The sequence below is a fragment of the Cornus florida genome, unplaced genomic scaffold (assembly GCF_030987335.1).
Source record: "Cornus florida cultivar Cherokee Brave unplaced genomic scaffold, ASM3098733v1 CherokeeBrave_3.0.0_Hap2_Chr10, whole genome shotgun sequence".
In the NCBI taxonomy this organism is placed as follows: domain Eukaryota; kingdom Viridiplantae; phylum Streptophyta; class Magnoliopsida; order Cornales; family Cornaceae; genus Cornus; species Cornus florida.
The window spans coordinates 38,883,979-38,908,881 of NW_026775580.1; the positions used below are offsets into that span (position 1 = coordinate 38,883,979).

At 34.6% G+C, this 24,903-nt stretch overlaps 2 protein-coding genes across 2 annotated transcripts; one reads left to right on the plus strand and one right to left on the minus strand.

Moving 5' to 3' along the window:
- Positions 1-13,354: 13,354 nt before the first annotated feature.
- On the plus strand, positions 13,355-15,475 carry LOC132278558 (allene oxide synthase 1, chloroplastic-like). The gene has a single exon (XM_059780372.1). The coding sequence runs from the start codon at positions 13,616-13,618 to the stop codon at positions 15,212-15,214; it is 1,599 nt and encodes a 532-aa protein (XP_059636355.1). The 5' UTR covers positions 13,355-13,615; the 3' UTR covers positions 15,215-15,475.
- Positions 15,476-15,798: 323 nt separating this feature from the next.
- On the minus strand, positions 15,799-24,602 carry LOC132279405 (wall-associated receptor kinase-like 14). Its single transcript, XM_059781362.1, has 3 exons — positions 23,557-24,602; positions 19,551-19,628; positions 15,799-17,206 (listed from the first exon to the last, which is right to left on the minus strand). The coding sequence occupies exons 1-3, from the start codon at positions 24,365-24,367 to the stop codon at positions 15,930-15,932; spliced, it is 2,166 nt and encodes a 721-aa protein (XP_059637345.1). The 5' UTR covers positions 24,368-24,602; the 3' UTR covers positions 15,799-15,929.
- Between the last annotated feature and the right edge of the window lie 301 nt (positions 24,603-24,903).

Below are 24,903 nucleotides of genomic sequence, written 5' to 3' on the forward strand. Positions count from 1 at the left end.
AATACAACATGAAAATAGTGAGAGTATGTACATAATGCAATAGTGTCAGCAAATGATATATAAGTTTTATGTTTAAAATGGGACTGGAATGATATCAATCAATTTTATGCTTACAAATATATTTAAGTACTAGAAAAAATTCATTAAAAATAAGATGCATGATCTGTAGCACAAGAACTCACACAAAATAGAAAATAGTATTTTGTTCAAAAGTAACCAGCAAGATGGATAAATGGATAAAATGATTAAAATAAAAAATAAAAAAGAAAAAAAGGATGGCTAAAAGGATACTGATGAGCACTGAAAAATGCGTATTTAAACCCCTTACGCTTGAGTATTCTAGGATCTTTATCTATCTTATTTTCCTGTTTTAAACTAATTTCATGTTATTGCCCTTTTCAGGCGTTTATCCTTAAAATAAGTCAATTCAGCCAAATTAGAGCATAAAAGAAGTAATCTCAAACTAAATGGAAGAAAAAAGCAAAGTGATGGAAAATAACAAGTTTCAATCGATCGGACCAAAGTTCGATCGATCTCACAGTGATCGATCCAGCCTCACCAAGATGGATCAAACCCCTTGTCCTTATCCTCAAGAATTTTCATCTTCGATCGATCTAACTTTTCTTTCGATCAATCCAACTTCTTTGATCTTATCTCCACCTACCATTTTTGTCTTTTTCCCAAAATATCCCAAAAATATCTTAAACTTGTCTTATTCCAAAAAGGCGCTGCCAAGGTTTGATCGATCCGACCATACTTTGATTGATCTGGTCATACTTTGATCGATCGAATCTCCTCAAGTTCAAAATAAAAACAGAGTCCAACTCATTAAAAGATGGCTCGTGGTGAAATTATTGAAAGGGCTCTAGTGCACGAAACCTAACCATTGGGTGTGACATTGGAGCTACCTATATAAAGGTTTTGAGCCATTTTTTACAAGGGAAGAGGATTATATATCATCATACAACAATATAATAGGAGAGAGCTTACAGATTAAAGACACACACACCATTTGGGAGTTCTTCCATTGATCTAGGGTTTCCATCAAGGAGAAGAAAATCAATCCTACCATAGAGATGGCCCTTAAGAGTTGGATAACTATATCAATAAGTGGCTAACAATCTTCTTGGGGCTAGAGTTAGCCCTAAGCATGCCTTCTAGATCTTGACGTTTTGTATTTTGAGGGAATTTATGTTTTAATTTTTGTCTTGACATTTGATTTATATATGAATCTTGTTTCTACAATGATTTGTGTTATTTAATACTTCCAATTGATCATTTCATTCTATTCATATGTCTATGTATGCTAGAATAGATGTTCATGTATTTATTTCTTGGTTTTGTGATATTGATGCATGTCCATGTGTGTTGATGTTATGAATCTAGAGATTGACAAGGCATAGTGCTTTAATGGAATACTTTTGTGGCTTGTTTGATGGTTCATACTCATTTCTTGATGGATTGTGCCTCTACTTTAGTTTAATTAGTTTAATTTTCATGTCCCTAGTTTAGTTGTAGTGTAGTTTCCTTATTTTCCTAGATAGGAGGACCATCCATGCTTGTTGTTTAATGTTCCATGATTATGATTGCAAGTAGTATAATTCTCTAGCTTGTTAAAGTGTTTGATTGTGAGCTTAAAGAAACGAGTAATGGCTTAGTTGATATATTGTGTTATTCATTAGGTTGTCTAGACAATATATACTTAATTAGTCATCAATGCTTGTTGATTCAATCAATCACACATATTGGTGTTGCAACATATATTTCCCCTCACTCATTACACAATAAGTATCTAGAAAGGTGATGTTTAGTGGTGACCTCTAAATCCCAAGCTCCTTCTCTCTTGTCCTCTACCCTTTATTTACTTTAATTACTTTGTTTTGAATTTGTTTACATTATAGTTTAATTAATCAATCAAACCACCTTTTGATCACTCGACCTACTAGTCCGACCTTGTTTCCATATCAACATTGCTCCCAATCCCTTGGGACGATCCCTACTCACCCTAGCTATATTAGTAGTTAGAGGTAATAGTGGCACTTTATAAATTCAAACTTGGTCACTCTTTAACACACTTTAACTTGTTGGTTCATGACGACACCAAGTTTTAGCGCTGTTGCCGGAGATTGAATTGGCAACGCCGGGTTTTGGAAACAATTAGGAATTAGTACTTTTTTTATCGTGTCTTTACTTTATTTTATTTTGATTACTTATTGTGTTTGTTCTTAATTGGATAGGTGCATTGAGAAAGGAAGTGAATCAAAAGAGAATTGGAAAGCAAGGAGCTAAGCTAAGCATAAAAAGGGCAAAATTCTAAAAAATTGCAAAGCATAGCAAAACTTGAAAGCTAAATTGAAGTTGTTTAAGGACCCTTTGTGAGCTTTTTCTAACTTAATCTCTAATTAAATCATCGGCCCGAGTAGTGGCAAGTTCTTAAATTTTTAGATAGATCGTGAGCCCTCGTGGAGGCAATTTAATTTTTCTTGCATATTGTTGAAAGTATGGGAGTATGAGATCATTGCATGTGGAGGATGCTTCTTGATTGATTTGTTATGGAGGTGAAGTGATTGCTACTTGCTTTTTGTGTGTTTTTGTTTTGTTTGTGCATGCATGGTCATAGATCATTAAATCCTACTCTTGTCCCACTTAATTTGAATCTTGAATCCATTGTTCATAATCCTAAAGGAAGGGGTAGCTCTCATCACTCCATTTTACCAATGAAGGAGCAACATAACGATCATGTGGAGGACCTTGGTCACATAGACCAACAAAGCATCCTCCACCCTAATGTGCATCATGACAGCATTCAAGTCCCATTAGGCATGCTAAAACCATTCATTCCACCACAACAACAAGGCTAAATTCCATTGGGAATGCCTCGGCCAATTTTTGCTCCATAACCTCCCATTATGTAAGGCCATCAAGGTGTTCGTGTAGCACCACCGGTTGTGAATCCTCTCATTACTTTGTGTGATCATTATGTGCAAAATGAATATAATGCACCTACATGCATTCAATTGTCCCCATTTAGAACACATCATTATGAGATTAAATCACAAACTATTCAAATGCTTCCTCACTATCATGGACTTCCAAGTGAAGAACCTTACAAGCATTTAGATGAGTTTCTTGAAGTATGCTCCACTGTGAAATACACAGACATGCCGGAAGAGGTTTTGAGACTCCAACTTTTTCCTTTTACCCTTAAAGACAAAGCAAGATATTGGTTCAACAATCTTAGGCCTTTTTCGATAACTTCTTGGGCAGAAATACAACAAGAGTTCTTGAAAAAGCACTACCCAGTATAAAAAACCAATGCTATGAGAACTTCCATTCGTGAATTTTCTCAAGGGGATGGAGAATTATTTCATGAGGCATGGGAAAGATTTAATGACTTGCTTAAGAAGTGTCCACATCATGACATTCCTAAGTGGCAATTAGTCCAATACTTCTTTGAAAGTTTGCCGGATAATCAAAAAGGAATGGCAGACGCATCCATGGGTGGTTCTTATCTTGATAAACATGAAAATGATGTTTGGCAATTGTATGAAAGTATGAGTGAAAATTTCATGCATCGATCTTTGTCATCGAAAAATGGTAGAATTCTAGGTGGAAGGAAGAATGTCGGCTTATAAAGGACTGCCAATCTCCTTTGAGTCAAATCCAACAAGTTCTCTAGGGAACAATTTGTTGGGTGGGGTTCAAAGTACTTTTCACCCCGTCAAGGAGGGGATGCACAACAAGATCTTTGATCCGGGCTAAAAGAGCCAAACGTCTTGCTAAAAATGTTAAACACTAGTACTTCGTAGGATTTACAACCCTATTCCTCCTTTATTTCTATTTTACCTTTCATTTCTTACGAAGTCTAGATATATTCTGGGTTCATACACATTGCTAGGGACTTTGATTAAGAATGCATGCACTGTCATTTTTGAATTACGCATTTTGTGCCTGTTTGATCGATCTCAAAAGAGGTTCGATCGATCGAACATCATCTCTGCATCCAATCATCTTTCTATCCCATCGTGCATAAATTTCCTGCATATTTCAGCTCTCTATGTATCGTGCAAACCTTATCTTCGATCGATCTGAGTGTTCAAAGATCGATCTAGATTTTCCTCAGATCGATCTGTGCCCCATACTTAGAAAAACTTTGAACCCAATGAAAAATCACCTCTTTGTGTGATCGTTCGAACATGTCTGTAGGTTTTTCACATGTTGGATCGATCGAGCTTCAATCGATCTATGTTCGATCGATCTAGGTGCTCATGTTGTCATTTGACTTCTTGTTGAATTTAAATTTATTTCAAAAAAAAAAAAAAACAACAAAACAAAACAAAAAAATCCAAAAATATTTTTCAAAATATATTTTATACAAAAATTCAAAAATATTTTTAATTCACCTTTTAAATAATAAAAAAAGAAAAGAAAAAAGAAGAAGAATATAATTTTCAAAAATACTTTGTCGTTTTGTGGGTTCGATCGATCTGAGTTCCTTCCTGATGGATCGAAGTTTGATCGATCTAATTCCCATGTGATCAATCAAACTTGTCGGAAACAGATTTTAAAAATATGACCCAAGGGTCATTTTAATCGATTTCACCATCGATCTCGACCCTTCCTTCTTTCCCACCACTGTTTCACCTTCTCCCCACCTCCGGCGAGTTCTCCAAGCTTCCAAACTCTCTCTCAGCTCCGATCTCATCTCATCCTCTCCGTTTCCACTCCTCTAGTTAGTTTTTGGTAAGTTTTGGGTTATATTATCATTTTCGAGCTTTAACCTATATGTTTTTCATGTTACCATGCCTAGATCTAGAGTTTCCATGTTCCATTGCTGCCATTTTTAACTTTTCAAGCATATGTATATATATGTATATATTTTGTTTCCGATTTTGATTTAGGGGGTCACGTGCCTATTTAAGTGACCAATATTGACTTGTTGAGGTGTAGAGGGGCCTGCGAGCTTGCTCAGGTGCCCCCCGTGTTGTCCATATCACAGATCTGTGAGTGTTCGTGTTTTTTACAGAGTTCGATCAATCACACCCTTTCTCTGATCGATCGATTCTCGATCGATCTTATCCATGTCTTGATCAATCCAACTTGGATCGATCTCATCTTTTTTCTGATTTATCGAACTTTATAATTTTGCATATCATCTTTGTGTTTCATGCTATCCAATTTATGCTCAATGCCTATGTTTTTCACATTAGATGCATTCCATACTTATCATATTCAGTATGTTTCACTCTATTTGAACATTCGATGTTTATACTTGGTTGCATTATCACTTGCAAAGATTCATGTAATTTATTCTGAGTTGTCTATCTTAACTTGACAAATATGTTTCTATTTGTTGTGCTTCAACTCTATATTTCATACTTGTACTGACTACACTTGCAAGTGTTTTCTTTCTTTTGTAGGCCATGGCTCGAGTCAAGACTGTTGCCAACCGACATTATCACCGGCGAGTGAGATCGTGTATAGAGGAGGCTAAGGAGCTAGCTCCAGCTCAGTCCAAGCGCTCCACCTCTTCTGTATCCGCATCCTCATCTTCTTCATCAGCGAAGGAGACTGAACATATATCACCTCTTTCACCACCACTGGTACAACCCCGCCAGGTTTGAGACAAACCTACCAGGAGATATTCACGCTTTTCAGTGGCACATGAGTCTGTCTTTGACACTGCTTTCTTCTCCCGGTCAATTCTGACCAGGGCAACCTATGATGAGATTGAGCGGTACGGCATTTCATGTATTCTTGCCCCGTAACCTAACCAGTTTACCCACGGCTCATCCGGTCGTTCTACCAGAACCTCTGGCCAGTCCTGAGTAATCTATCAGAGTTGCAGACTACTATTGATGGCCATCTTATCCGCGTCACAGTTAAGACACTGGCCACATCCTCTCGATGCCCACACATCTGCCCTCCCGACCTTCAGTATCCTATTCTGAGGAGGCCATCTGACTCAGACATGGCCGTTGCCCTGACTGGCCCTTACAGTGATGGCGAGACATTTACCACCCGGATTTATTTGCCTGATGATCTATGGTTCTTCAACTCGGTCTTGTACCAAAATGTATTTATGGCGGGCCATAAGATCCAGCGACGTTCAGATTTTCTTATAGCCCTCTACGCCTTCTATACGGGCCATTGGTTTTCTGTTCCTGCACTCTACTGGAGTGTTATGATGAGACTTTATTCGAACTACATCAGTAAGGCCAAGCCAGGCGCGCCACCTTCCCACCCTTTGCCCACCTGATTACTTAGAGCAACCCGAGTCCGGCGCTTACCGCTATGGCAAGAAGGATTTGGACAAGAGCTACAATGCTCTTATTCGGAGTTTAGAGGATGAGGTAACCTTGGCAGCTGAGAAGGCGGATGAGGCAGAGTTGGCAAAGATGGAGGCAGTAGCAGCAGCAGCACATGATCCAGCAGACCCACAGGTGGCTGCGGACGCACATATGGAGATTGACTTGGAACAGGAGCCTCCAGCGGAGTCACCACATCACTTTCTGGCAAGTTCGCCAGTACACTCTCAGAGGACACAAACTTTGTTAATTTTAAATATTTTAGCATTAGTTTTCCGAATAATAGAACAATATTATTTAACTCCAGAAAGTTAACAACTAGCAGAAAGTTGATTCCAAAGTACTTTTACATTAACATACTACATTAAACAAAATTTAAAATTAAAAAATATATATCTTCTATTTGATTCCAAAGTACTTTATGATATATACAGATGGAAAGAGTTTAGCACTTCAAACAATAAAAGTCTTTAGAACTTCAAATAATACTGATAAATTTCCCTATCCATTTTTTTTTTTTTGGTCCTGATAATAAGCTCCATCCATTTATTACATTATTTCCCTATTGAAAAGTTAGATCAGTAACAATGAATATGGCATCAAAATAGATTGCTCATAGTCTGTTTTTGAGGAACTAATAATTACAAATAACTCCTTGAAAAAAAAAAAAAAAAAAAAAAAAAATTGTAAAAGTGCCATATATATTTTCACAATTTAAAAGTGCAAAATACCCTAATTTTAAAAAGCCCTAATTTTTAAGAACCCTAGCATATGTACCATGTAAAAAAAGTACCATATTTTAATAATATACACAAAAGAAATGAAGTGGCTTAGACAAATGCTTCATGTCTGCTCGTGTCCAGGTTGGGAAGTGGGTTGATAATAAGGTTTATGAAGTGAAATCCATTAAACTTAATAAAGCATACAACGTTGTTAAACAATAAAAATCCTAATTTTAAAATCATAAACAATTAGAGACAATCTCAATAAGAAACAAACAAACTCTAATTTCAAACACACTAAATTTCTTTGAAAAGTAATTGTTGTTTTCTGGTCTTGTCTTTTTTTCAAAAGAAATCATCACATGGATCACAGGATTACCAACGCCTTAAAAATCTAATAGTGTTGTGTACCACGAATGAAAATATTAATCTCCATCGTGGTTAAAGAAAGTTAATTTCTCATAAAATATTATTCTTATTTTTTTATTTTTTTTTCATTTAACCAAATTTGAACAATTACCTTCCATTTTGAAAGACAAATAAGATTATCACTTCATTACAACCTTGAAAACTTCAGTGATCAATTATTGAGAAAAATAAAATAAAAGAAAAAAGGAAGAGAGCTCATTTGCACCCACACACAACAAATTCCATCTACAATTTTTTTTTTTTTAATAAAAAAAAAGAAAAAAAAATTAAATCCCATTTATATCTATGATCTTGCTTATATGATTTTGGCCAATTTTGTGTAAATAACAATTAGTACATCGTATAAACGTGAACAATTGAAAGAATTGTTTGCCCAGTTTGGGCGGTTGTCAGAACGGGATGTTAAGAACGCGTTAAAAGTGTAACGTTCAAAAGTTTGACCTCTTCTTGTTTTTTTGCCTTTGAAACATCATTAAATTCAACCTGTTTGCCAAGAAAGTCAACCTCTATCTATGCAGATCCGTAGGGTGGTAGTCACAGCTATTGGGCCACGCACGTCACTGCCTGAACGGACCCGACCCAACATTAAATTCAACCTGTTGGCCAACAACCTCTCTATCTATGTGGTCGTCACAGCTATTGGCCCCAGGCACGTCACTACCCGAGCTGACCCGACCCTCTTATGTCCTCTACCGACCCACCTTTTTTTAATTTTTGGTAAAATGGTATTGTTCAATTTGAGTTCGTCTTTAAAAAAACCTAGCTTGTCATGGACGGTTTAGTGCACCACTCCAATTCTCTTTCTTCGACGGCCTTTTTCTCCATGTTTTTTAATAGTTCAATTTCATTAATTTTATTTTGATGTTTTTTTTTATCATTTTGACTTTTAACAATTTAAAATGGTAAATTATTTTTTATGGATTTCGACACCATAAACTCTTTTATTTTTGAAATTTTAAAATTTTAAATAATTTATAAATGATTAAAAACAATTGAAATTTTGTTATTATAATGATAAAATTCATCATTGAAAATAGTGAAATTTTCACATATTAAGGAACTGCAGAGAAGAAGAAATTGGAGATGATTTTGATTCATTAATATCATATACTTAAGTTTATGAGTTGGTTCTATTATCTTTTAAAAAATGAGAAGAAATGTTAGAATTTTAATAAAACTTTATTAACACCTATTTTTCTAAATGACAATATATGGAAATGATTTATTATTAGTCCACATCACTAGTGAGGATAGTGTAAATCCTCACTAGTAAGGACCTAAGTATTGCTCAAAAGAACGATACTTAGGTCCTCAAGATCTACACCATTTTCACTAGTGATGTGGACCAACAATAAATAGACATATCATCTTTAATTTTTAAATTTAATATGGTGGATAAATACTCACTTACCAAATAACATATAATGATTTATTATTAGTCACATCACTAATGAAGATGGTGTAGATCTTCACTAATGAGGACTTAAGTATTGCTCAAAAGAAAGATACTTAAGTCCTCACTAGTAAGGATGTATACCATTCTCACCAGTGATGTGGACCAATAATAAATAGATATACCATATTTTATTACTAAATTTATTATGGTTGATAAATACTCATTACCAAATCACAGATATAGTGATTTATTATTAGTCTATATCACTAGTGAGGATGGTGTAAATTCTCACTAGTGAGGACCTAAGTATTGTTCTATGAAAAATAATATCATAGTAAATTCATTAAAATAGTTTGATTTTCTTTCTTTCTTCAAACTGAGTACTATTTCTTTATTTTCTTTTATTAGTTAATCAAACACGATAAGTGGTCTACACTATCTCTCATTTTTTTATTTTATTTTATAACTAATGTCATCGATTTGATTTTTTCTTTTTCACTTACGAAACATAGCCTTATAATTATACAAAACATTCCTTTTTTTAAAAAAAAAAAAAAAAAAATGGTAAGTTAAATTAGTGCATCTAATTAGGAAAGTAACAATGAAAATGAAGAGAAATTCTTGTACTCTCTCTGTGGTTGAACTTTTCTATACTTAGAAAAATCTAGATGACTGGTTAAAGTGAATGTTGTACTGGTCAACCAGAAATTCAATTTCAAACTAGAAAAGATAATTAATAATAACACCACATTTTAATGTACTTTATGGATTTGCATTTGGACTGTCATATTTTTATTATCATTATTTATTTATTTATTTATAAAACAAGTAGAGAACAACAAACTGGACTATCTAAAATTCATGAACACCAGCAAAATTGGCACGTTTTCTTTTTATTTTCTTCTTTCAAAATTTTCTTAGCAAATTGAATTTCAAACTAGAAATAATAATAATAATAATAATAATAACACCACATTTTAATGTACCTATGGCTTTTTATTTGGACTGTCATATTTTATTTATAAGACAAGAAGAGAACAACAAATTTATAAGACAAAAAGAGAACAACAAAACTGAACTGTCTGGATAATTTTCCCTCTTTCTTTATATGTAACTTTTCTCTCTCATTTTCCGCCTTTCCTTTAAAAATTTATCTCTGTAACTTTATTCATTGGTAACCAGCAAAATTGGCACGTGTTCTTTTTATTTTTTTCTTTCTTTCTTTCAAAATTTTCTTCTTCTCTTTAACTTTATAGGATATTATTAAGATGTTGTGAAAGAATATATGGGCAAAGTGATCATTTCATAATAATTTATATTTTGATTTTTTTATAATAAATTAAAAAATAAGAGTAAATTAATAATTGTACTTTTAAGTTGGTCGGAAATTAACTTCCGTTGGCCTTTAAGGGAGTATGTTGCTTACTTTTAATAGTTCAGGGAGTAACTTACTTCCAAAAATAGTTTAGGGTATCATGCAACATGGATATAGATTGAGGGATTTTTTTTTGCTTTTTGCTTAAAAAAAAAAAAAATGTCATATAACATTCTCCTATAATTTTATTTTAAAGTAATTTGAGCTAAAGTAAAATCATATGAAAAATTATTTTATGATTTTGAAATTATTGATTTCGATTGCACTAGTTGATAATAATCTACAAAGTTAAATAAAATTGATACAAGGTTGACATATTTATTTATTTGTTGGTTAATTAATTACGCTAGTGATCATGTACTTTTGCACTATTTTTCATACTACAAATTTTCCAAATTAAATGAAAACTCATCATAACTACCATGAAATGAATAGATTAGAGAATAAAACCCAGTTGGAAAATAAAGCAAGAGAGACTTTCATTTGGCAGACGGAAGAGAGAAGATAAAGGAAGGGCGGAAAGCACTTTCCCTGTGATCGCGTGTTTTGTGTGTGTGTGTGATCGCGTGTTTAGTGCACCACTCCAATTCTCTTTCTTCGACGACTTTTTCTCCATGTTTTTTGATTGTTCAATTTTATTAATTTTATTTTGAGATTTTTTCTTCATCACTACAAACTTTATCATTTTGAATTTTAACAATTTAGAATGGTAAATTATTTTTTATTGATTTCCACACCATAAACTCTTTTATTTTTGAAATTTTAAAATTTAAATAATTTATAAAAGATTAAAAACAAGCGAAATTTCGTTATTATAGTGATAAAATTCATCATTGAAAGCAGTGAAATTTTAACATATTAGGGAACTGTCGGGAAGAAGAAATTGAATATGATTTTGATTCGGCAATTTCATACACTATAGTTTATGAGTTGGTTCTAAACTTGGTTCTGTTATCTTTTAAAAAATGAGGGGAAATGGAACAAAACTCTAGAATTTTGATAAACGCTAGAACAAAACACTAGAATTCTAAAGTTTCATTCGTTGGTTTAGTGCACCACTCCTGTTCTCTTTCTTGGACAACATTTTTCTCCATGTTCTTTGATAGTTCAATTAATTTCTCATAATTCCCGTCGGAACTAGAACCGGAACCGTTCACAACGGTTCTTTAAAAATGAAACTGGAACCGAAACCGTGAAGGTATGGAACCATCACGTTTTGGTTCCGGTTCGGTTCCACTGAAATCGACTGTTTGCTGTTTTGTTCCCTTATTTAGTAGAATTAGTACTGATTTGAAGGCTTTGTTTATCCCATAGCTAAAACAATTAACATAATACAAAAAAAAATATAAACTGATAGTATAAATTCTATAATATTAGAGTCATCCCATGGTAATAAATCAATTGATAGTCTAAAATCTGAAATTCTAAATAACCTTTCAAAATAAAAAAAATGAGAGGATGAATGAGATACTACTTGAAGATGAGAGGCTGTAAGCTGTGATCATGAAGATGAGACGCTATAAGCCGTGATCTGAAGATGAGAGGATGAAAGGAGGCAAGGTGCCGAAGGCGATGAGGATTCGAGGAAGCTTGAGGCGAGGGCGATGAGGATTCGAGGAAGCTTGGCTGCTTGAGATGAGGGGAGGCGAGGGTTTCCTTAAAAGATGAGATGAGACTTTAGGTAAATTAGTCTTTAGATGAGTTTTTTACTTTTTTTTGTGTGGCCGCATGAGTGACCACGTGGCTGAGACTATGACTGGTCTATGAGTGACTGAGTTTATTCACTGAATTTACTTTAGTCTTTATCATATATATATATATATATATATATATATATATATATATATATATATATACGGTTCCGGTTCTTACCGATTCCCATGGGCTGGAACTGGAATCGGAACTAGAACTGTATGCTCACGATTCCTAAATTTGAAACCGGGACCGGAACTGAAATCGCGAGAACAGAAAAAACGGTTCCGGTTCCACGGCTCCGGTTCTTTTGTGCACCCCAAATTTTAACCGCACTTCTAATTTAAATAATTAAATGATGCGTGTATTATGAGGCCGCTCCACGTACTCTAAAAAAAAAATTACATGATGAACCAAAATTTTATGCTGCCTTAATTTAGACCTAAAATGTCATATCACATTCTCCTGTAATTTTATTTTAATTTGAGCTAAAGTAAAATCGTATGAAAAATTGATTTATGATTCTAGAATTTTTGATTTCGACTCCACTAATTGACAATAAACTAAAAAGCTAAACAAAATTAATACAAAGTTATCTGGCAATTTAAAATATATATATATATTTTATTTTTATGTTGTGATGGTGGATATGGTGGTATAAATATTATTATATATAAGTTACATCTATATGTATGAAGAGGTTATTTTGGTCTATTACTTTAGTTAGGAGGTTAAATTTATAATTTCATAATTTAAATAGAATTGTTGACAAATCAAATGGTTTAAAGATAATTTCATATGATTCCAGAGGTCGGGAGGGAATGTCAATGCACATGTTTAAAACCTTAGGGGTGTCATTGCACATGTTTAAAAAAATCATTGACCGACCGTTGAATAGCATTAATCAAAACATTAAGGCTCCGTTTGTTTGGACGTAAAAAATTTTTCAAAAAATATTTTTTTATTTTCTCGTGAATAACTTATCTATCAATTTTTAGCAAGTTATTTTATATGACGCGCCCCATAAACTCGACCTCAATCTCAACCTCAACGTAGAAGTTTGCCAAACATTGACAAAAAAAAAAAAAAAATTAATAATAATAATATTTTACCAGAAAAAAAATATTTTTTTTGAAAAATATTTTATGTTGAAACAAACAGGTACAATATTATTAAATTATTATTTAACATTGATACGATTAAATAAATGTATCAATTATGGATTAAGTCAGCAAAAAAATAAGTTACAAATAGTTTGAATTTGAGGAAAAGCACGGAGATTGAGAATGACTGTAACCAGGGAGCACGAAAACGACACATTAAAAATGAATCTTGTGAAGTGCGCTTTTTGTCTTTGGATTGAATTGTCCAAACAATCCCAAAAATTATAGGACAGATGGAGTGAAAAAAATGTTGGACGATTCATGATGAAAATGGAGAAAAAGGTTAGGTTACATGTGTGTAAACTACTGCACACCTTTCATGACTTGGCATCCATCATTGAGTAATACAATTCTCATGTGCCCCCGGTGACCACTATCATTCTGTGTAAATGAATACGACTTTACGCGACGACCATGTTTACACATGTATGTATATACCTGTGTATATATATATATATATATAGACCTGTTTGGTGCTTCCCGCACATCATCACACAGACTAAACCTAATTTACAAACCCATTCAAACTAATGGCTTCGTCTTCTCTACCTTTCTCTTCTCTTCAATTGCAATTTCCTTCCCAAACACCATCAAAGCGTTCGTCCAAGGCCTCAACTCGTAGACTCGCTGTCCGTCCGATCTCCGCTTCCATATCAGAGAAACCGTATGTGCCGCCGCCGCCACCACCTCCGGCTACGGTGGCGCCGCCGGAGCCCACCAAAAAGCTTCCGATCCGGAGAATCCCAGGAAACTACGGCCTTCCATTTGTGGGTCCCATCAAAGACCGACTGGATTACTTTTACAATCAAGGCCGAAACGAGTACTTCAAGTCCCGAGTTCAGAAGTACCAATCAACCGTGTACCGGGTCAACATGCCACCCGGTCCGTTCATTTCCTCCAACCCAAACGTCGTCGTCCTCCTCGACGGCAAGAGCTTTCCGGTTCTCTTCGACGTGACCAAGGTCGAGAAGAAGGACCTCTTCACTGGGACCTACATGCCCTCCACTGAACTCACCGGCGGTTACCGAGTCCTCTCCTATCTCGACCCGTCCGAGCCGAGTCACGGCAAGCTCAAGCGACTCATGTTCTTCCTCTTGAAATCTAGTCGCGATAGGGTCATACCGGAGTTTCACAACACCTTCACCGAGCTATTCGAAACCCTAGAGAGTGGGCTAGCCACTGATGGCAGAGCCGATTTCGGCGGAGCTAACGATCAAGCCTCCTTCAACTTCCTGGCTCGGTCTCTGTTCGGGACCAACCCTGCCGATACCAAACTCGGAACCGACGGACCACAATTGATCAGCAAATGGGTGTTGTTCCAACTCAGTCCTATACTCGTCCTCGGCTTGCCGAAGCTTCTAGAAGAAGCTCTCCTCCACACCTTCCCTCTACCACCATTCCTCATCAAAAAGGACTACCAGAGACTCTACGACTTCTTCTACGACTCATCGACTCCGATTCTCGACGAGGCCGAGAGGCTCGGCGTTTCGAGAGACGAAGCTTGCCACAACCTCTTATTCGCTACGTGCTTTAATTCCTTCGGTGGCATGAAACTCTTCTTCCCCAACATGATAAAATGGATCGGCCGAGCAGGGGTCAAACTGCACACCCAATTGGCGGAGGAGATCCGATCGGCCGTCAGATCCAACGGCGGAAATGTGACGATGGCCGCCATGGAACAGATGCCGTTGATGCAGTCCGTCGTGTTCGAAGCGCTCCGGATCGAACCGCCCGTACCGTTACAGTTCGGCCGGGCAAAACGCGACCTGGTGATAGAGTCTCACGACGCTGCGTTTGAGGTCAAAGAAGGTGAAATGCTATTCGGGTTCCAACCGTTCGCGACGAAGGATCCGAAGATATTCGACAGAGCCGAAGAATTTGTCCCGGATCGGTTCGTGGGTGAGGAAGGAGAGAGGCTGCTGAAGCACGTTCTATGGTCAAACGGTCCCGAGACCGAGTCTCCCACGGCGGGGAACAAACAGTGTGCCGGAAAAGATTTCGTGGTCTTGATGTCGAGATTGTTGGTGGTGGAATTGTTCCTCCGTTACGATTCGCTCGCGATCGAGGTGGGTAAGTCGGCGTTAGGCGCTTCCGTTACGTTCACCTCTCTGAAGAGAGCCAGTTTCTGATCAAAGTCATTTGGGAGTGGAGGGGTAGTTTGGGAAAGTGGAGGGTGGGGGTATCACGTGAAATAGGCTCTGTCTGCTGTAAAATAGTGGGTGACTGTTAGCTAAAACAGGATAAAAAGAGAATCTGGAAAGATTATGGGTTGAGTGGGGTGAGCCCCCCACACTAGTTTAGAGTTTGTGACTTTGTGAAATGGAGAGATGTAAGTGTATATCATATCCATCTTTTGGTATGTATATGAATATTTTAACTTTTTAAGCTAATTGGGGTGAACTGTTTTACAGTGAAGCAAATATGTGAATTGTGCCTTTTAATTCCACAAAATTGAAGAAACTGATCAGTTCATACTTAAAAATAAGTAAATAAATAAATCTAGAAATGACAATTATATCAGTCTGTTTTTTATATTCGAAATTGAATTTTTTTCTTAAAATGTTTTATTTGGGAGATTTAAGCATCGAAATTGGACTTTCAGGCCCGATTCCGGTATGGTTGAACGACGTCGAATGAATCCCACCATTAGCGTGAGTTGGATTTCGTCCAGTGCAATAACGAATCTCATCAAGCGTACCACGACTCTTGGGAATGCTTTCATGTGGAAATTGGAAAGTAGTGGTCCAAGTGAAAGACATGAATAGTAATGCCAACAAGCCAGTGCTAATCAAAATGGTACTTGTCTATACATTAAAAAGGAAAGAAAAAAGGAACAACTTTAGATCACTGAATTACATGACTGACCATACTGTTTGATGATGGCAAGCTTTGCTCACTTGCCCATGAGTCCTGCACAGAAACGGGAGAAAACTCGTTTACTTTTTCCACTGAACTCATACTATCAGACTCAATCTGCAGTGCAAATAAACCTCCATTATTCAATTCCGCGTTCTTTAATGTCGCGGTTAGTGGTTTTTCGCTTATATCAGAAGACGAAGAGCAAGAGGAGGATGGCTTTGAAGAAGCTGTGATGTTCTCTTCTGATGATGCCCATCTACTAAGCCTGATTTGCTCCAATTCAGCTGCTACTTCCGTCATTGAAGGCCTCATGTCTCTATGAGACGCGAGGCATCGGAAAGCTACCTCAGCCACCTTGTGCACTGAGGAAAGTGTCCAAGCATCCCCGTGTGGCTCAATCGAAGTGTCTATTATCTCCTCCAAACTCCTTTTCTTGATCCTATCAATAGCAAGAGCTGCCAAATTTACCTCATTGTTGGGCCGTGAAAAGTCCACCGCTTTTAACCCTGTTATGATCTCCACGAGGACTACTCCGAAGCTATAAACATCACTTTTATCAGAGAGATGAAAGTCCTGATGGTACTGGGGATCAAGATAACCGGGAGTACCCTGCGGGGCAGTTGAAATGTGGGACGATTCGATCATTCCAAGCCTAGAAAGACCAAAATCGGCGACTTTGGTTTTGAAGTTGTAATCCAAAAGTATGTTGCTGGACTTGATGTCTCTATGGTATATGGGAGGGTTCATTTCAGAATGGAGATATGATATGGCTTGAGCTGCCTCCGTGGCAATGGTGAGCCGAACTGGCCACGTAAGTCCGTCACTTCTCTCTCCATGTAAATGCTGAGACAATGTTCCATTCGGCATGAACTCGTACACAAGAATTTGTTCACCATATTCAATCGAGCAACCTAGGAGACGAACAAGGTTTGGGTGGCTCACGGAAGAGATGAGCTTGATCTCGTTCATTACTTGCTCAATGCTATCAGTATCTCTGTGTTTGATCCTTTTAATGGCAACCCACTCGTTGGTGTGGAGTTTTCCCAAGTAAACTGTTCCGTAGCCTCCCATTCCAAGCCGCTGTTTGTCTGAAAAACTATCTGTGGCTCTCTCAATTTCCTTGTAGGGATATATAGGAATGCTGATGTCCATCGTTTCAGATATATGTTTCAGTGTTCTGTACCTAGTTCTCAAATCGGAGCGTCGTCTAACCAAACAATATATTATTCCCAAACTGACCATCAAAGCAGCTACTGCAACACCTGAAACAGCAGATTTCCACACCTTAGGAATATTGGTTGACATAAAGTTTTGAACCTCAATTTACCTTTCAAATTTCAATATATATATGCATAATCATAGTCCTATTCACTGGTTGACAAAATCATTGAAAATGATATTCACACCTACTTAGTTAAATGTATTTGTCAAGTAAAACAGTTATGGTCATTGATGGCCGGAGGTGAGACCCAAATAAACTGGCCGTAATATCATGACTCTAAGATCATTATCGATGAACATGTTTGTTTGTTAAACACAATCTACATTGGGTTGAATTGCATGGAGTAGAATCTTGGCATACTGAATCAAATCCTCATATTTTAAGGTAATGTCAGATCATAATGGATAATGGATACCCAAAAATCTGCATTCAAAAGTGGTCAAGAATTGTGCCACTCTAATGACAAAATCATTACCATTGTGCCCTTTCACTGTATCAAAATGGTCCTATGATTGTAATGCAAGAGAAAAAGCAAATGTTTTCTCAAGAACTTTGCAGAACAAAAAAATGCCATGTAGGGACAGTGGCAGAGCGAGACATGCAACTAAAAGTTAACACTTCAGATAAAGTGGCTTAGAGAATAGTTCATAATTTTGGAAAATCTTGCAAACTATGATTGCCTATCCCAAGTCATCTCACTTTCGGTGCCATTATTATCGGTTCCACAACCAAGGGTTATACTCACTACCAGTGACCGGGCTCAGAAAATTGTATGAGAGGGGGATAGTCTTCAACAACAATAGTGGATGGTTGTGTTGGGATTTATATGCCCTGGCATAGCAAATTCCTATCTGGATTGTATTGACATATATTCCTGACATATCTGAAATATTTATGATTTATATAATTGGTGAATTCAATGTATTATGTTTCAATTCACTATGAAATTGATAGTGTCCAGTTAATTACAAGAAATATTTATATATATGTATGTGATGACAATCAATGCATGATATATAAATAGTAACTATAAATTGTTCATAGTCGGTAATTATGGATGGACTCATAATTAATTAAGACTTGAACTGGATCCGCGTTAGGTTGAGATATATTGCGAGAGCCGTCGTATGCAATTACTCCCTATCACCGTCATGGCATTTGACTCTTAAGCATGAGAAAAGTATAGACTCTTTTATTAATTAATAATTACTTTGATTTGTTCGGCGGATTCTTCGGGATCCTTAGACCGACACTTTGGGTAGTTATGTAATTAATAGTTAGAGGGTTATATTTTCAATATTTGCATCATTGCTACTTGTATTTATTTTGTATTGATTATGGTTGATCACAAAGTAAATTCGAAGGCCTTCGTGTGTTTTTAGACAAAATGATTTATTATATATTTATTTATTTAAATTATTATTTTTGTCAAACAAATGTTTTATTGTGATCGAGCCAGAAATAATCAAAGGTACCAAAATAAATATATTAATTAAGTAGTCGGATTGATGGCTATATTTATCCGATAACTAATTATGCATAGAGGGGTCAAAGTGCAATATTGACTTAGAGGTTATTTATTATTTAATTGGAGTTCAATTAATTTCTTTTAGTGGAGTAGAAATTAATTTATGAATTAATTGAATTGGGTCCATGGACCGGGCCAATTATTAATTCATTGTAGCCAATAAAATAATAGGCCCAATGGATTCTCACTCATAGCCCAACTTGATATTGGAATCATATTAGATTTGAGACATATGAATTAGAGATGGAGAAGGATTTGTTGTTTCCTTTTCTTTATTTTTATGTTGCCTATAAATATACATGGTCTATGTATATTTTAAGGGGTGATTTTTATGAGAAGGAAAAAGGAATAAATTTTCTCTCTCTAGAAAATTAGGGTTTATGTTCTCATCTAATGGAGGCTCCCACAAGCCTAGTTTTCCAAGGTCATTCAAGGAGGCTTATGAGTGATTCCTAAAGGTAAGACCATTACCAAGAAGATGGAGATCCATGGAAAAGATGTCTAGCAAAAGGGATCTACAATAAGTGAGAACATTCACTTTAGAGGAGAGATCTGAGGTTTACTCAAACCTTGATGTAAGTATTCAATCTTTTAGTTGAATAATACATCATATTTTATTTTATTTTTTGCATAAAACTTGTCTCTATGTGATGAATCAAGATCTATGAATTTAAATCCCTCGAAAAGTTTTTAAAACTAGCACGTTTCCCAACAGATTGAAGTTTTTATAGGATTAATATGAGTATGTGAGTTTTGGAAAAATAATTCGGTTTCACAAAATGAAAGTTCATTTGAAGTTGCAAACTAGTGAATTTTCTTTGATTTTTCTTCAACAGCTAGTGAGAAGAAGGATTACCTCCAACCAAAACACCAATTCTAGCTGTACCACCACATTTGCCTGTCATATAGTTTGCAAAGTTGCATTCCGGAGAGGCTGTTTGCATTATAAAATTCAAAAAACCAACTTTTAATATTTGAAAAAAATAACATAATAAACAACATGATACACAACAATATATAACTTATACAAGCAACATATAAATAAATTAATTTACACACTATATTTCTATCTAAGGAGTAAATTATGCTATTTAAATTAAGTTACAAACTCCAACGGACTAGTTTAAAGGTGTATTCGGTTACATACAATTGGAATCTTGAAATTAGAATTTGTAAAATTTTAAAAAAATAATTAAAAAAATTGAACAAAAATTTTCAAATTCTATTAATTTTAATTTAAAGACTCTAATTATATCTAACGGAATACACTATAACTTTATTAACTTTTTATCTTAGCTATTAAAGAACACTACCATTTTTAGAAGTCAAGTCATTATTGACCGCGTTAGTATTTCTTCCACTGTGAAATTCCAATCATCTTAGCATAGATTAATCAAGTAAGAATCCCGAAAGCTTCATTGCTTTAGTGGTACAAAGTGATTTTAGGATCACATATATATATATATATTAAAATTGAGAATCTGTATTCAATCATTTGGATATTTTTATACAACATATATGATATTGACATCTTTGCGATATAGGACATGGACAATGAGGTTTCTTTACAAGTAGAAATCAAAATAATAGGAGGGTCCATCCCTTGAGATATAGGGTCCCTCCCTTTAATGCATCATTGTGACTTGTTCTCTTTGCTTAGTTTAAATAAATAGCACCACCGAACTAATGTTGGAAAGAAAAATTGGAGGGACTAGGCAAATAGATTAGGTTGGTTTTAACAGCTGGACCTCATATGAAAGTTTGATCAAAACCCTTGGCTCGATATTATTGATTGAACATAAATGGATTGATATCAGGACAATACTTACTGGTTCCTCTTGGGTTTGGTTGTCCTTATTTGTAATTATAGAGACGTTATATTATAAAAAAAAAAAATTAAAATTAAATAGACGTTTTTGGTTTTAATATAATTTTATTTACCGAAAAAAATAAAGTATTAATTTGTTTTTTATTTTTATTTTTATGGTAATTAAAATATAAATAAATTATACGAATTTCACTTATAATTTATCATAATTACAAGAATCTCTCTTATTTATTTATTTATTTTTTAAAATTACATTGACCTCACCTAACAATGAAACATTTTTTACACATAAATATATATATTTTTTAACATTCAACACGAGTCAAGGACAGAATTTGCTGGTTAAAGTGGAAAACATTTTGAATGTTATAAGACAACATTCAATTACCAAAATACCCTCATATTTTTTTAACATTATATACAATTATTAGTCTGTGTAATAATGTATTATTATTATGAGGGGTGAGTGTAATTTTAAAAATTATAGAGAAATTTTTTGTAATTATTACAAATCATAAGGGTGTATTTAACCTTAAAATATTAATTCTTAATCAGTGGATTATATGCGCTCTTACAAAAATCCAATTCATCTAAACAAGTCACGGACCATAAAATCCAATTCATGCTGTCAAATGTGTGGTTTCTTATAATTAATCATCATTACAAATCATAAGGGTGTATTTAACCTTAAAATATTAATTCTTAATCAGTGGATTATATGCGCTCTTACTAAAATCCAATTCATCTAAACAAGTCACGGACCATAAAATCCAATTCATGCTGTCAAATGTGTGGTTTCTTATATTTAATCATCTCTTGTACTTTTATGACCCATGTTATTATGACATGTGCGTATAATTTCAATTCAAGGTATTGTTCCCACCATTTGCTATCTCAATATTATTATTATTTTGCATTTTTTTTTAAAAGTAAAAACTTCATGATACAAGAAAAGTTTATATATCTCAACTATATCTAAAAAATACATTATTTATATAAGCAGCAGTCAGTTCCGGGTCGCGATAGCCATTTTTTATCTTGATTGAGAATACAAGGAGGAGAGTGAAATTAAGTTTAGTTGTCTAATCCTAAAAATATGTTCCACTTGGCAGTATCAGGATCATGAATATGATATTTTTTTAATTGTGTCCGTGATAACATGGTATTTTATTAAATACTGAAACTCTGACCCACTCAATGTTATCGTGAATACAATATCTAGATTCTGGAAGAATGCCTCTCAAGTCTCATCGTTAGAGATGAAAACACCGCTAATTATTTTAACAAATAATATATTTTTTTTTATGTAATCACTCATTTTCAAGATTCGATATCCTCATTTTTTGATACTATATAATCTCTTATTAAAATCTTTGATTCCTAATTTTAAATTTTGAACTCTTCTTTAGCAGAGAAATCGAATACAATTCGAATACGAATCAAGTACTTATTCTCTTACTTAGCAGAGAACTCTTCCTCATTTTTTCAAAATTCTATTGCTTTTGTTTCGGACTTTCTCCTTTTTTTAGTGTCAACCATTCTGTAATTACAGAATATAATTAATATTCTAACAAACCTTTATTCAGAACGAATTTAATTATGGGCTCTAAGTATTAAGAGACGCAACGCGAAACTCACATAACAAAAGATACAGAAATAACAAAATAACGAAATATTCAAAAATTAATTATGTGACCCTAATATAATTAATTGATCACAGAAATAACTAAATATTAAAGTATAAATATTAAAGTGCAAGGAAGTCTTTCTTAATGAATATTCAAAAATTTAGAATATTTAAAAATTCAGAATATTCAAAAATATTCTTCAATGAATATTCAAAAAAAGCCTTTCTCAATGAGAGAGTCTTTCTCAATGAATATTTAATATGACCCCAACAATCATGTTGACAATTAGGTTCTTCAATTATTATTTTTCAAATGGAAAGAAAATAAATAAATTTTGTAATACAATTATTGAACTCAATAAATTCAGGTAATCAGTTGAAAAGTCACAGCAAGTGGAGTCCACTTAATATTTCAAATGCTTTAAAAAAATTAAAATCCTTTTAAACTAGCGAGCTATTCAAAATATTAGCAACTTTTTAAAAGTAATTAAAAATTTGGGAACTCCGGACCAACCGACGGCGGCGAGTTAGAAAATTTTAATTGGGGCCAAATAATAATATAAAGTTAGATTTAATAAATAAATAAAATAATTACAATTTATTTATTTATTTATTTTTTCTAGTGTATTCTTAATATACATTTTTAAGAACAAATCTATAAATGATAGTCCAGTATTTTTTTTCCTTTTGTTTCTCTCTCTAAATCATAAAAAATAATTTTTATATATATATATATATATATAGTACTAATTTAGCAAGACTTACAAAATAATAAACACTTCTATTATTAAGTTTGAATTTTTAAAGACAATACCAATAGGCTCATTAGACTTTGAAGAGTCATAATTAGTTTATTTCACAAATCATCTTTAATTTCCATAAATAATTAACTATAAATGAGAACTATATAAATTTTGGAAGGTCAACTTTAGTTTTTTTTTTTTTAATAAAAAATTACTATTAATAACAATAAATAATTACTGTTAATAAAATTCTGAAACATATTTAGGGAGAGCAAATTTAAGATTCTATACAAAAATTATCATTAATAGCTATAATTTTTTTTAAAAATAGGGGGACCAAAACAACTTGTCAATTTTTTAACCAAAAAAAAAATTTCCAACAACTACTACTAGTCCATATCATTCAAGTATTTAACAACCTGTCCTAATCTTGTGTGCTTATGCAAGAATTATAGCATGATGACATTATAACATGTATTAATGGTAATTTTATTTTGTTATGACGAGTTATAATTGACTGAAAATGAAATAATTTTCGACATTAATTTTGGGACAACTAAATTGAAAAAAAAGTGACAAGAATTTTGGTCAAGGGAGTAGTTAGATATGCTGATTAATGTAGATGCATGACAAGAATTCATTAATTCCGGCAAGTAAAACTTACCTTTCCGGCAGCCCGAACCGGCTGGATACCCGTCGCCCTCAAACCCTTCCAAGCAATAGCACCGATATCCTGGCCGTCCATTCATCGTGGAAGACACAATTCTTGTACAATTTGAATTCGGAGAACACTTGCAGTCCCCTTCAAGCCACCACCCCAACTGAACCACCTGAACATCCAACGACACGCCGGAGCTATTACCGATCGCCTCCGACGATATCCCGGAAAACAGAGAGCCACATCCACTCCTCATCACGTTATCATAGTCAATGAACTGACTGTAATTGTTTGGCTCCGAGTAACAACTAATGTTATAAGGTTTTGAGTCACAACCAAGAAGTTCAAAGTGAGTTTGCACCGTAGTTGTTGGTATCATACATGGCTTGATGGGTGTGCTGCAGTTTTCCAACAGAATTCCGTTGCGTGACGTCGGAGCGTAGGTAGGGCCGAAGAGGCCGCCCAGGGCGGCGATGGGGCGGCCGCATGTGGCCGGAAGATTGATCAGTATGGTCTCGGATGTCACGAGTTGGACCGGAAAGTTTTGGACAACCATGGTGTTGTTTTCTGTGCAGTTCAGCCGGAATAGGCAGCCGGAGGAGAAGCCAAACGGCGAGGGGAGGTGTTTGGTGGAGATACCACCGCATGATCGGCTACACTTGGCCGGCGTGTGACCGGTGGTCAACGGAGCAAACAATATAGCAAGGAGTACCATGATCATACTTTGGAGTTTTGGGATGATCATCTTCAAGAACTTGCAAAACAAGGAGCAAGTAACCTTGTTTTTATGTGGGGGCAAAGAGACTTTGATACACATCTATGATCGAATAAAACAAAGGGTGATCTATTTTTTTTCTTTCCTAAAATTATTAGATTGTATAATCTTGTGAATACTAGAGCTATATCTTCGTGAGAATGATTGAAAAATGTTTGCTATCTAGTAGCTAGCATGACTAAGGGAAAGGGAACAATAGCTTCAAAGCAAATGGAAGAAATTAATTCATCTGTTACATCTCTATTATTTGAGGTTTGTTATTGATAGAGTGTGAAGGAAATAAAGAACGGATTATATCATTAGAATCTATCAATCAAAGGGCTAGACTTTTCTTTTTTCCACACCAACTTGATTTGTCGTCTTTACGTACGGAACATAAAAGTGTATATACCCTTCTAACAAATATTGTCTCTAAACTTTATGGACATTAGCGCAGTTCCTATGACTCGTTAGATGCTCAAACCTCGAATAATATTATTTGTGTTTAATTATTTGAACTGGGAAAAAAATTGAAAACAAAAAAGTATCCTCTAAACTATTTGGAGAATTATTGATGTAAATTATTAACAAATTAAACT